Genomic DNA, 12,500 nt, shown 5'->3' on the forward strand with positions numbered 1-12,500 from the left:
AGGGTAGAGACTCTGTTTCATTAAGGGAGAGAGGGAACAGCGACCCAACACAGGAGGAGAGAGAGAGAGAGGGGGAGAGGGAGGGAGAGATAAAAAGAGAGAGAGAGAGAGGGATAGTGGAACGCGAGGCAGACAGAAGCTGTCAGGGAGTGATGCGCGAGATAGAGAGAGAAAAAGAGAGAGCGAAATGGAGAGAACTTTTCCCTAATTCTGACCCAATGAGGCGAGGCGACGGGGTTAAGAGAGACAGAGAGAGAGAGAGACAGAAAGAGAGAGAGAGAGGGATGGCTGTGGTGAAAACAAGTGAAGCGGTTGAGAACGCCGAGCTGAGACCATCTGGGGCTCTAACAGGGGGGATTACCCTGCACCCGCTCCCTCTGCTCCCAATAATAAGATTTCAAGCGCCACTGTCAGGCGAGTGTTTCAGTCAGTTGGTGTGTGTGTGTGTGTGTGTGTGAGTGTGAGTGTGAGTGTGAGTGTGAGTGTGAGTGTGCGTATGTGTATGTGTGTGTGTGTGTGTGCGTGTGTGTGTGTGTGTGCGTGTGCGTGTGCGTGTGCGTGTGCGTGTGCGTGTGCGTGTGTGTGCGTATGTGTGTGTGCGTGTGCGTGTGCGTGTGCGTGTGTGTGTGTGTGTGTGTGTGTGCGTGCGTGTGTGCGGTAGTCTTCTGGGACCTTGTTCTTTCTCAGCTCTCCGACGCTTGTGTTTCTTCAGGCAAAGCGTGGAGCTGAGTGCGTCCACACTAAGGAATTAAACATGAGGACATGTGGATGCTGTTGCAAATTACATTGGGACCTAACGTCCTGCTGTATCCACAATGGCCACATTCTTCATGATATAAATAATAAGACTTCTGATATCCCAAACAGCCCCCCACCATTTTTGAATGCATTTCATAACACTAGCTTATAGCTGCTGTGTTGGCAGCATTTGCATGTCTTTTATATTCACTCACAACAATGTATTAATCTGCTGAGCTGCTTAATACATGTGAATACTGGTAATGTATTTGAAAAACTTCAAATACTGTACACACACTAGCTATTCCGTTGGCTCCTAGTGCCTTCTGAATGTATTCACCAGCCCTTGGTGCTGTTTCCATTATGTCCATAATGTTTGACTCGCATATTGCAGATCCATCTCCTCACTTACAGTAATGATAATGGTCCATAGCATTATGCAGGTCTATTCATACATTATGGATCATTTGGCCGGTCCAATCTACTTCTCTTCAATAAATGCAGTAGACTTGAGCTACTCTGCTGTTACTACTATTGTCGTTGGTGACTCACTGAAGTCGTTACGTATCTATCGAGGTGCGTGGCACATACTGCCATCTCAAATGGGCTGTGGCCCCTCTTGGACACTCCTTCATCTGTGAGCGGACACAGCAAGCCAATTAAAAAGCTTTTCACACGAGCACGAAACCAATCAGAATCCCATTCCAGCGTCCTCCAGACGGGCTTCAGAATGGCCAGGACTAGAGGAGGAAATGACTGGGCTAAGGGAGCTTCAAGGGTTCCAGGTTCCTGGTTGTTATCAGTCACTTGTTATCTGTTCGCTCCCCGGCTCAGCTATCGTTTTTCGACTCGGTGTTTTGGCGCTGGAGGCCATGGGGCAACAGGCTTCACATCGGGGCGGCTAAAAAGAAGCGCGCTCCAGGCATCTCCACGGAGAGGAGGACCCGGGCCTCTGTGTGAACGCCACAGCTCTTTGAGCTCTTCAAAAGACTTCTGAGTGTTTGTTTCAGCTGTGGTGGAAAAAATGATGCCCGTCGGTGCCCGGTCTGGTCTTGGTGTGAGTGTGTGCGCCCCGTGCTCCAAAGGCCCTTTAAAGTAGCCAGTGCTAGGGGTTTGACCCCCTCACACAGTGGGTGCATGGAGTCCTGCATCTTCTGGACGGGGGAGCAGCAGGACAAACAGCAGCTCATTTAGAGGCTGAACGACACAGTGAACACCATGTCAAGCTCAGTGTACCCAGTGAACCAAAACACCAGCGATAACAACAAGCCAGTAATTCAATGCAGAGATTGAGATCTGCTATATTTTTTGCTTGGCACCTCAGAGGAGAGGATTTATGGCATCTTTGATATTAAGACAAGTTTTTTTTTTTGCAAAAATGTACTGAGATGAAATATTGCATTTCCTTTTTTCTTACTCTGCCAAAGAGCATCTCTGGTGTACATCTGACAATTTGGCGGCTTTGCTTCAGTGGAACAGAAGCTTGTATATTGCTTGTTAATGTATTCTCTGTATTGGCAAATACATGTAATTAACTTGCGGATTAGCGTTGTTTAAAGAAATGTCACAGGAAATCCTGCTGGAAGGGAGCTTACTGCATATACCTACCAGTTTCCCATGAGAACAAGGTTCCATGGTTCATGGTATTAGATGCTGCCATGCTAATTAAAAGAGAATGATGCTTTATGATTTTTTTATGGTTATATAAATGGATTCTCAGAGTTTCTCACAATTTAATGTCTCACTTTGAATAATAAGCAATTGCATATAGCTCATTGCGATGACCTATAGCATAAATTAAGACAAGTAGACAATATACTGTGGGTATTTATGATATGGATGATGCAAACTGTACATCTTATACTGTATGTATTCGTCATATGGGGAACGCCTACATCTTCTATGCATTATGTATCAACAGTCTTTTTCATCAGACGTTGTTGATCATTCATTAACTAGTGGGTTTAATTATTTATAAAATATGCATGCTGATTTTGAATCATATGAGAATTGTTTACATGTATTATTTCTATTTGCAACCTTTGCGAAGAGCCTATAGGATAAATCTTTGGCCCACCATTTTACTAGCTCAAATGACTAGTTTATTTCAGTAATGCCCTGGTTTAAGACACTGTGCCATTCATTATTTAAAGATGCTCCAGTGGTGCAGTTATATATATAAAAAAACTTTTAAGTATGCTTCAGCTGATCTTGCCTGTTTCTCTCCTTTTGTGAGATGCTAGGTCAAGAGATGGACGAAACCCCACCTCAATTCTCTTGCCACAGTACAGAGATCAAGGACCAGCGCACTTCAGATACAAGCTACTAGTTCTGCAGCCCCAGAATATTCACCATGGAGCGTTTTCACAGTCGAGTACAAATGCCCCATCGGCTTGTCCATATTAGTCATTTCATTACAGTGTAACTAACAGTGTAGCAACGTTGTAGGAAGGTAGCTATGGTGTAAAGTGAGACTGTAATTTGTGTTGGCCAGATAGGCACTTTATCTTGATTGTTTATGCTTCGATTCATCACACAACTTTACTTTCTCCGCGCCCTTCTGTGCATGGTTATCTAACTCTCCCCAACAGAAGGCTACAGTCACTGTTTTGAAACTTTGCGGCATGAATACAAATTGGCCAGCAGGGTGAGCGGACGATCTGTTGTTATTTGTCTCCCATGCGTTGTGTTCTTAAACGAGGCTGAGTCACAAGGCAGCCTGCGCAATGGGCAGATGGCAGAAGTGTATCATGCCCGCGGAGCCGAGACTTTTACTAGCAGGTATTTAACTGTCCTTGTTGTCACTCAAGCATCCCTCTTTGAAGCCCGTATCATTCCATTAAGTCAGAGGAGCTGGCAGTGATAATCATGCAGACTTTTTTTTTCTCCCATCCTGCCATAATGCAGTCATGCTGGCTATTCCACTTGGCAATTCAGGGATGCGCAATTGGCTTGAGTCTTAATGCGTAAGGGCTATTTTCATTAGACAGCTAAAATGCCATCTGTTTGGACCAACCATTGCCATCCCACGGGTCACAAGTCCAGAATCATAGAGACAGATCTCCTGTGTGGCTCTTACTCCATAAAAATCACAGGGGCTGTTTGTTTCAATTCAAAAGCTTCTTACAAGGATGGGCATGGATAAGCATTAGTGTTCTCTCTCTCAGATGATGCTAGCCACTCAGGAATAGTGGGGCTGTGGCGGACGTGGCTGTGGCGGATGCGGTCCGGATGCGGTCCGTATTACGTTCAGGTCCAAGTGCCCACTACGGGGATCCTGAGTTGGCGTCCAGCCCGGGTCATTTCCCGATTCCACCCCGTCTCTCTCTCCCACTCGCCTCCTCTCACTAGCCCATCAGATTAAAGGCATTAGAGCACCAAAATGTTTTCTTAAAAAAGAAATGACTAGAGATGGGAATTAGCCACACTAGGGAACACATAGCTATATCTCCATTTGACTTCCATTGTTTGCATCACATAGAGTGAGGCGATCAGATGGACAGATCCAGACCCAAATCCATAAGGACTGGACTGGTTAGCGCTGTAAACAACGCTCCCACTGCACACTCAGATACGCCGCAGACTCGGTTATGTGCGGGAAGTTTGTGCCTTTTCGCTGCTGTTTGGGGATACATTTGCAAAACAAAAAGGCAGCTCTGTTTGGGCAAGCAATTAAGCTGAAGGGTTACAAATAGCAACTTTTCACAGGCCAGTGATCACACACTCACAGAGAGAGAAGAGGGGGGGAAAAAACAATTAGCCACAAGTAGTTCAAATCAGTCTGCTGCTGTGCTTCCACACCAAGACTTGCTCTGTAACCCCCAAACCGTATATAATTCATTTCACATTGACAGTTTATCACAAATTGGCCCGTAAATTGTGCTTCCTTGACTTGTGATGAGTTCCTGGTGGGTCGGCTCATTTCGAATGCCGACATTATTCGGCGGCAAGGCATCAACCCGATGAAAATATTTGGGGCGGCTTCTAAATACGCTTAATGAACGCCGGCCTGGATAAGAAATTCCGCCCTGGCAGAGGAGCCCTGGGGCACGCACACCTTCTTCAGCTCGCTGACAACGTAGGAGGTGGTATAATTGCGGCAATTACGCTCACGCAAACACACAGAGGCCTTGAACACTCCCACACTCCACTCTTCTCATCTCTCTCTCTCTCTCTCTCTCTCTCTCTCTCTCTCTCTCTCTCTCGCTCTCTCTCTCCGGCACTTTGCAATCTAAAACCCGATAACTCTTTACTTGGGGCTGTTGACTTCCCCTATAGTGCCGTTGAGAGTGGGGGGGCCGGCCGCCCGTTACAGCGCGGCTCTTCATTAACTGAATTAAGGAAGGCGATCGATCGGCTCGGGAAGACCCCGCCGCTAGTTTTCTCCAGGCCACAATTAATAGCCGAGTGCAGACGCAAGGTGACAATAGAGCACACACACACACACACACACACACACACACACACAGAGAGAGAGAGAGAGAGCCATCCATGGAGCCATTATAGCTCCTCCACCTCCACCACCACCATCACCTCCTCCATAACCACCTCTCTCCTATTGAGACAATGACTGCCGTTATAAGGACTGGGTCACGATTCAGACACCGAGGAGATGTGTGTGTGTGGGTGGGGGGCAGACTGAGAGCAGAGAGGGAAGAGAAGAGAGGAGAGGAGAGGAGGAGTGGAGGGGGGGGGGTGAAAGATAGAGAGATGAGAGATAGCTAGAGGGGTGAGAGATGGAGGGGAATGGTGGGATGATGGGCTGATTATTGATTTCTGGAGACAAGAGGAGAGAGTGACACGGCCATACACCCCCAGTGTGGGAGAGAGAGGAGCAGCGAGCACGGATTAGATTAGGGGTGAGGGCCTCCAGACGTGCTATCAATAACTATAGGTGTGGGTGTGTGTGTGTGTGTGCAGGTGTGTGTGTGTGTTTGCCTGTGGAGGTGTGTGTCTTTATGTGCTTATAGGCCATTATATAAAGTGTGTGTGTTTACAAGCCATTATGGAATGTGTATGTGTGCCTGTGTGCGTGCGTGTGTGTGTGTGTGTGTGTGTGTGTGTGTGTGTATCACTGCTGTTATAGAACAGCTTAGTCTCTACGGCCTCTTATCAGAGGGCAGGCAGCTGATGTGGTGAGTAGGACGAGGGGATAATTGGGGGTACCAGAGAGCGCCGGAACAGAGAGGAGGTGAAGGAGGGAGTGATAGAAGAAGAGAAAGAGAGAGAAAGAGGGAGAGAGAGAAAAAGAGAGAGCAGCGGGAGAGGTGAGGAGGCAGAATAGCAGAGTAACAGCGGACACAGTTCATCCGCCGGACCATCCATCACGGCGGACACTCGGGGTCAGTTAACGCGCAGTCCTCCACGCAAAACGATCCAGCACTGAGCAAGCCCAGCCCTGCCCACCGAACAGTACAGAGGAGAGGAGAGGAGAGGGGGAATAGAGAGGAGAGAAAAAGAGGAGAGGGGGAGAGGGGGAATAGAGAGGAGAGAAAGAGAGGAGAGGGTAGAGGAGGAATAGAGAGGAGAGAAAGAGGAAGAGAAGGAAAATAGAGAGGAAGAGATGGAAAGGAGAAAGAGGAGTGGGCAGTAGGTCAATGAACAGGAGGGAAAGAGAGGAGAGGGGGAGAGGAGGAATGGAGGAAAGAAAGAGAGGATAGAGGGAGAGAGGGAATGGAGAGGAGAGAAAGAGAGCGGGAGAGGGTGAATGGAGAGGAAAGAAAGAGAATAGAGGGAGACGGGAAATGGAGAGGAGAGAAAGAGAGGAGAGGCGGATAGAGGGAATGGAGGGGAGAGAGAGGGGAGAGGGGGAGAGAGGGAATGGAGAGGAGAGGAAGAGGAAAAGAGGAGTAGAGTTGTCCCAGCAGGGCCCCAGAGGAGCTGAGCTAGTGTGGCGTCTGCAGTGATTTAGAGGGAATTAGTCCACCGGCTCTTATTGGAAATGGCGGTTCCACTCGAGAGGACTCAGGAGTTCAGCAGGTAGATTTACCCTTTCTCTCTCCCTCTCCCTCTCTCTCTCTTCCTCTCTTCCCCTCTTTCTCCCTCTCTCTTCCTCTCGTTTATCTCTGTCGCTCTCCGAGCCATATTTCTGCTCAGCACATTTTGCATGCACTCAGCCACCTACGCCAAAGAGCAGCGGGGGAGGGCCCCTCACACTCTCTTTAGGAGGGCTTAAGTCAAGAAAAACTATTCAAATTGTTCTCAAAGTCATGTAAACCGTATGGACTTCCGTGTACGCCGAACGGTGTGCCGCGCATATGAATCGATGTGCAAGCAGAGCGGTCCTCTTCATACGGCAATATGGATTCCTGACTGCTGAGTTGGAGAGTTTCTTATTCTTCTCTTCTTTCAAACTTTCTTTCCGTAATAGCTATCTAAGTGGACTGACAGCATAGTAGAGCAGTTCTCAATAGCATACTGCACAATAACTTTAGCAATACAAAACCTTATGACACATATTAAGTGGATCTGAACTTGTAATGAAAATCCATGGGACCTGCCTGGGTTTTGTTAGCAAGTGTGTACAGGTCAGTGCGTCTTCAATTTTGTCTGGGGTTTGGCAGTCTGACAAGAAAATGTATTCAAATTTCAGCTCGCAGACTGCATGGTGTATTAAACGGATCTTTAATAGCCTTTCAACACATAAAGGTGGTACTGAATGTTAATGAAATGACAACAAAAGCAGCAATAATCTGATTCAACAGAGATTTCAGTGATGTAACAAATAAGCCGCTCCAGACAGAGAGTGGGAAGACAAGAATACAAAATGGCAAACCCTGGGAATTAGTATCTGAGTGCATCTGAGTATATATTTAATATGGGATTTTTTCTGTGTGATTTGTGTGTGTGTCTGTGTGTGAGAGAGAGAGAGAGAGAGAAAGAGAGAGTGTGTGCGTGTGTGTGTGTGTGTGTGTGTCTGTGTGTCTGTGTGTGTGTGCATGCGTGCGTGCGTCGGATGTGTGTTTGTGTGTGTGTGTGTGTTCATGTACGACATATGCAATTTGGTTGCCATCTACATCCTGTACAAGTGTTACAATACCTTGGATGTGTAGGTGTGTCCATCTGAGCCACACACTGGGTTAGCTTGGAGGGCAGGGCAGGGCCTACATTTCCCATGATTCACCTCGGCCAGCTTGTGCTGCTTATGGGTCACGCTTCCTCTTTTGGCCTTCACACTGCTGGGAAAGGGACAAAGGATGCCGTGTTATGTTATGGCAGCTGAGGGAGCACTACTGACACTGTGCAGTGAGTTACATCATGTGAGCATGTGTCTACAGGACAGCAGGGTAACACAACAAGAATCTCAGGTCACAGGGATTCAACACATAAATGTACCTCACTCCCCACACACGTACACACACACACGCACCATACACACACCACACACACACACACACACACACACACACACACACACACACACACAAAATCAAATAAAGAATGTGAAATATAGAGGGCCAGATTTCACTTGGCAGGGGAGAAACTGTAAACCTTGGTTGGGAAAAAAAACCTTCTCCCCCTCTGGTAATGGTGACATGATGAGAGCAAATAAACCACCTTTAAAAGAGCAAAACAGCGGCGAGATCCCCGCTCCAAAACACTGATAAATCATAATTCAACATTTCTGCCAAAGTGGTCATAGAGCGCAGAGTGTGAAATCGCACAGTTCCCAGACAAGCTCGGCGGCGTCTAATTGCGAAACTCAAGAGGCGTGACACAAACGCTATAATAATAAATTAGACATGCCAACCGCAGCCTCAGAGATGAGGCCGGAGCTCAAAAAAGCCCAGAGAGAGAGAGAGAGAGAGCGAGAGAGAGAGAGAGGGAGAGGGAGAGAGAGAGAGAGAGAGAGAGAGAGAGAGAGAAAGAAAGAGACAGAGAGGGAGAGCGAGAGCTGAAGAGCTGCCCTGCAGGAGTTGAATGAGCAGCTCTCATACACTGGGCTTTTTTTTGCATGATCAGTGTCACCACATATGGGTAGCTGTGAATGGATGTCAATGAAGGTGAGAATTCAAGTATGAGTATACTGTATGTATCACCATCTCTCTCTCTCTCTTTCTCTCTCTCTCTCTCTCTCTCTTTCTCTCTCTCTATGTGAGTGTGTGTCAGGGTCAGGGTAGTTGTGGTGTTCAGAATGCACAACCCAAATTTATGAAAAAGTTGGTAAAATGCTTTGTAAAATGCAAATAAAAAGTGAAAGCTATGATTTACAAAGCATGTCATCCCTATATGTAATTGAGAATAGTTCAAAGACAACATATCAGCTGTTGTAGGAGAGATATTTGACTATTTCATGGAAATTTATAAGCACATTTGGAATTTGATGCCAGTCACACGTCTCAAAAACGTTGGGTAATAATGACAGCAAAAGGAGGAACATTTCACAAATAATGAAAAGAAATGGAACGATGAATGGAGATCAAAAAAGACTTGAGTCTCTTGGAAGCAAAGATATGGAGGCATTCATCACTCTGTAAACCTGTGTGGGCAAATGATGAAACAATATAAAAATAATGCTTCGTAACATGAAATTGCAAAGGATTGGAGAATTTCACCATCTATACTATCATTGCTTTATTCAGAGAAATCTTTAAACCAAGGGACAGGGCCAATAAAAATATGAGATGGCCGTCTGGTCTTTTGGACCTGAACAAAACAGAGCGCTAGTTGGCTACTCCTCCCCTTCCTCCCATGCAATTGAAACTATCCTAAACGTGAATCTCATCAGTGATTGGCTGGAGCACTGTTACAGTAAGCTTTATGGTCCGGGACTAGACCAGGTTGTTTTTGTTGCCGATTTTGGAGCCTGGGCTGCCCACAGAAACAGCATTTTACAGTGTTCAAGGCACAGACAGCAGGATGGTGAGATGGTGTTTGGTGTATGTGACGAAAATGGTTTAGCTTAGAAACTGCCTGACATAGCTTAGAGAGGTAAAGAGGAGAGAGACTATTCAACCATTTAATGTATCCAACTTGTTATAGTGCACATATAGTATATATTTTGCACATCTGGCAAGGCACAATCAATTCTGAATGATAAACAGTATTTGTCCTTAGACTAGAGGAAGAGTCCAAGTGCTAAAATGGCCTGTCTACAGTCCAGAACTGTCAAATTGGGTGTATAATGGAATGAAAAACATGATTACTGTAAGATGACCCCAGACCATTGAGCAGCTGAAATACTATTTCAGGCAGGAATGGGACCGCATTTCACTCTCAAAAGGAAGAAGCTACTGTAAGCAACACAGTGGTAAACATGCATGTCACAACTTTTTTGAGTTTGTTTTTGCTGCTATTAAAAATTCAAAATGAAATTACTGGGCTGTACTTTTATATGAATGGTCCAATGAGCTTGATATACTACTAAATGTACTTACAGTGTGTATGTGTGTGTGTGTGTGTGTGTGTGTGTGTATGTGTATGTGTGTGTTTTGTGTGGTGTAAGGTAGGTGCAAGCTGTAAGTGAGATATGTCGGCTTTACATGTGCTGACAGATGATGTCAGTGTCATAGTGAAAATACACACTGTATGCTTGAGGAGGTGTATGTGTGGACAGACTGTCAGCACCAGTGAAGTGTGTTATGTGTGTGCGTGTGTGTGTTACACCAGTGATATGTGTGTTTCCTGCGTGTGTGTTGAGGCGTGCATGTGTGTGTGTGTGTGTGTGTGTGTCTTACACCAGTGATGTGTGTGTCCTGCGTGTGTGTTGAGGCGTGCATGTGTGTCTGTGAGTGTGTGAGAGTGTGTGTGTGAGAGAGTGTGTGTGTGTGTGTGTGTGTGTGTGTGTGTGTGTGTGTGTGTGTGTAGAATCAGTGACAGTGGGCACAGCGGCACAGGCGTGCGCTCAAGAGTGCATTAAAGCTGCCGGCTAGCCACCGGCCTCTCCAGAGAGGGACACTCACACACACCCAGCGGGCGGCACGCCGCAGCCATTCCGACTGACTGACCACAGCACACCGGGGACACACCGCAGACAGACCGGAGGAGAGGGGGAGGAGGAGGAGGAGGAGGAGGAAGAGGAGATGGAGGTGGAGAGAGGGAAGGGGAGGGAGGGAGAGAGAGAGGGAGGAAGGGAGGTAGAGAGATAAGAGTAAAAAAGAGGGTCAAAGCAAATCACAGGTTGAGAGAAAAGAGGAAAAAGATTGAAGTGGCCACAGACAGAGAGATTGTGTGTGTGTGTGTGTGTGTGTGTGTGTGTGTGTGTGTGTGTGTGTGTGTGTGTGTGTGTGTGTGTGTGTGTGTGTGTGTGAGAGAGAGATTGCAAGAGAGAGAGAGAGAGAAAGGGAGAGATAGATAGAGAGAATGGAAGAAAAAAGTATGAGTAAGTCAGAGCGACCCAGAGGGTAAAACCACTGGAAGAGAAAACGGAGTAAGAGTTAGAGTGAGAGTGAGAGTGGAATAGTGGAGGAGAAAGGGATAACTAAAGAGGTGAAGATTAAAGAGAAAGAGATAGAGAGAGTGGTTTAAGAAAGGGAGGAATAGAGAGGAGAAGAAAAAGCGAGAGAGCCAGGGAGTGAAAATCACAGGTTAATAGCCACATGAGAAAGAGAAAGTCAATTGCTGAAAAAACGATGAAAGAAACGAGAGAGAAAGAGAGAGAGAGACAGAGAGAGAGAAAGACTGTGTATGAAAGCAACATCTGAAAGGGCCAGTAAATCTTAGAAGACAATGCAGGAGGGGTGATTTGGGAGAGTATTTGATAATTTCATTGACTTCTCTTCTGATACCTCTACCTGCGGTGATCTTGTTTGTTTTCACTTCTCTCTCCTCCCAGCCTCTCTCCCTCTCCCTCTCTCCTGCTCTCTCTCTCTGTCTATTCTTCTGTCTGTCTCCCAATGTCACGCTATCCACCCCATTCTCACATTGCAATCCTGTTTTCTGTCCCCGTCTCACAATCTAAGCTGATTTTGTGTGTCTGTGTGTCTGTGTGTGTGTGTCTGTGTGTGTGTGGCTAAACCCTGACTGCAGAAGGTTCATTCAGGTAACTGTCTCCCTCCCTTTGTTCCCCTAACGGGAGAGGACAAACACACAAACACACACTCTCACACACTCTCTCACACACACACACACACACACACACACACACACACACACACTCAGGCGTGAACCGCGGCCAGTGATGTTTACATCGGCGAGGACATCGGCGGCGGCGCCAGGGCTACGCTCACTTGAGCCTGAGCCAGTGAACCTGATCCGCTGAGCGGAGGTGAGCGGAGAGCGCTTAGGGCTGACTGACTCGGACTTTGCTGAGACACACACACACACACACGTCCTTGAACGAGGGGCTCGGAGGACAAGCGGCGTCCACACAGGCAGATAGAATGAGCCATTAATACGGCCTTTCTCTCTGAAGCCATCTGTCGTTTATCAAAAGCGCACTGCGAAAACACTTGACCCTACACTATTGGAATATCATCAAGATCATGAAACAGAACATAATGGTGGTATAGTGTGTGTGTATGTGAGTGTGTTTGTGTGTGTATGTACAGTATGTACTGTATGTATGTATTTATGTGTGTGTGTGTGTGTTCATGCGTGTATGTGTGTGTGTGCTTCTTTGCACACGTGTGTGTGTGCATTTGTGTGTGTATGTGTGTGTATGTGTGCGCCCGCGCACACTTGTGTATGTGTGTACAGTATGTGTGTGCGTGAATTTGTGTGTGTATAGATAGACTGAACGGTATGTTTCTCACCCACATCCAGCACCATTAGCGTGGCCTCCCAGAGAGAGGACGGGCTGCGTCGGGTAAGAAGTGGCGGAT

The 12,500-nt window shown here is 46.7% G+C and overlaps 1 protein-coding gene across 1 annotated transcript in view; it reads right to left on the reverse strand.

Moving 5' to 3' along the window:
- spock1 (SPARC (osteonectin), cwcv and kazal like domains proteoglycan 1) overlaps positions 1 to 12,500 on the reverse strand; it is a gene marked incomplete in the record, with an annotated part of 207,378 nt that overhangs the window by 48,270 nt on the left and 146,608 nt on the right. The window contains 1 exon segment of the mRNA XM_062524751.1: positions 7,778 to 7,916. Within this exon segment, the coding sequence (XP_062380735.1) occupies positions 7,778 to 7,916 (139 nt within the window).

Source organism: Sardina pilchardus, chromosome 21, assembly GCF_963854185.1.
Source record: "Sardina pilchardus chromosome 21, fSarPil1.1, whole genome shotgun sequence".
Lineage (NCBI taxonomy): Eukaryota > Metazoa > Chordata > Actinopteri > Clupeiformes > Clupeidae > Sardina > Sardina pilchardus.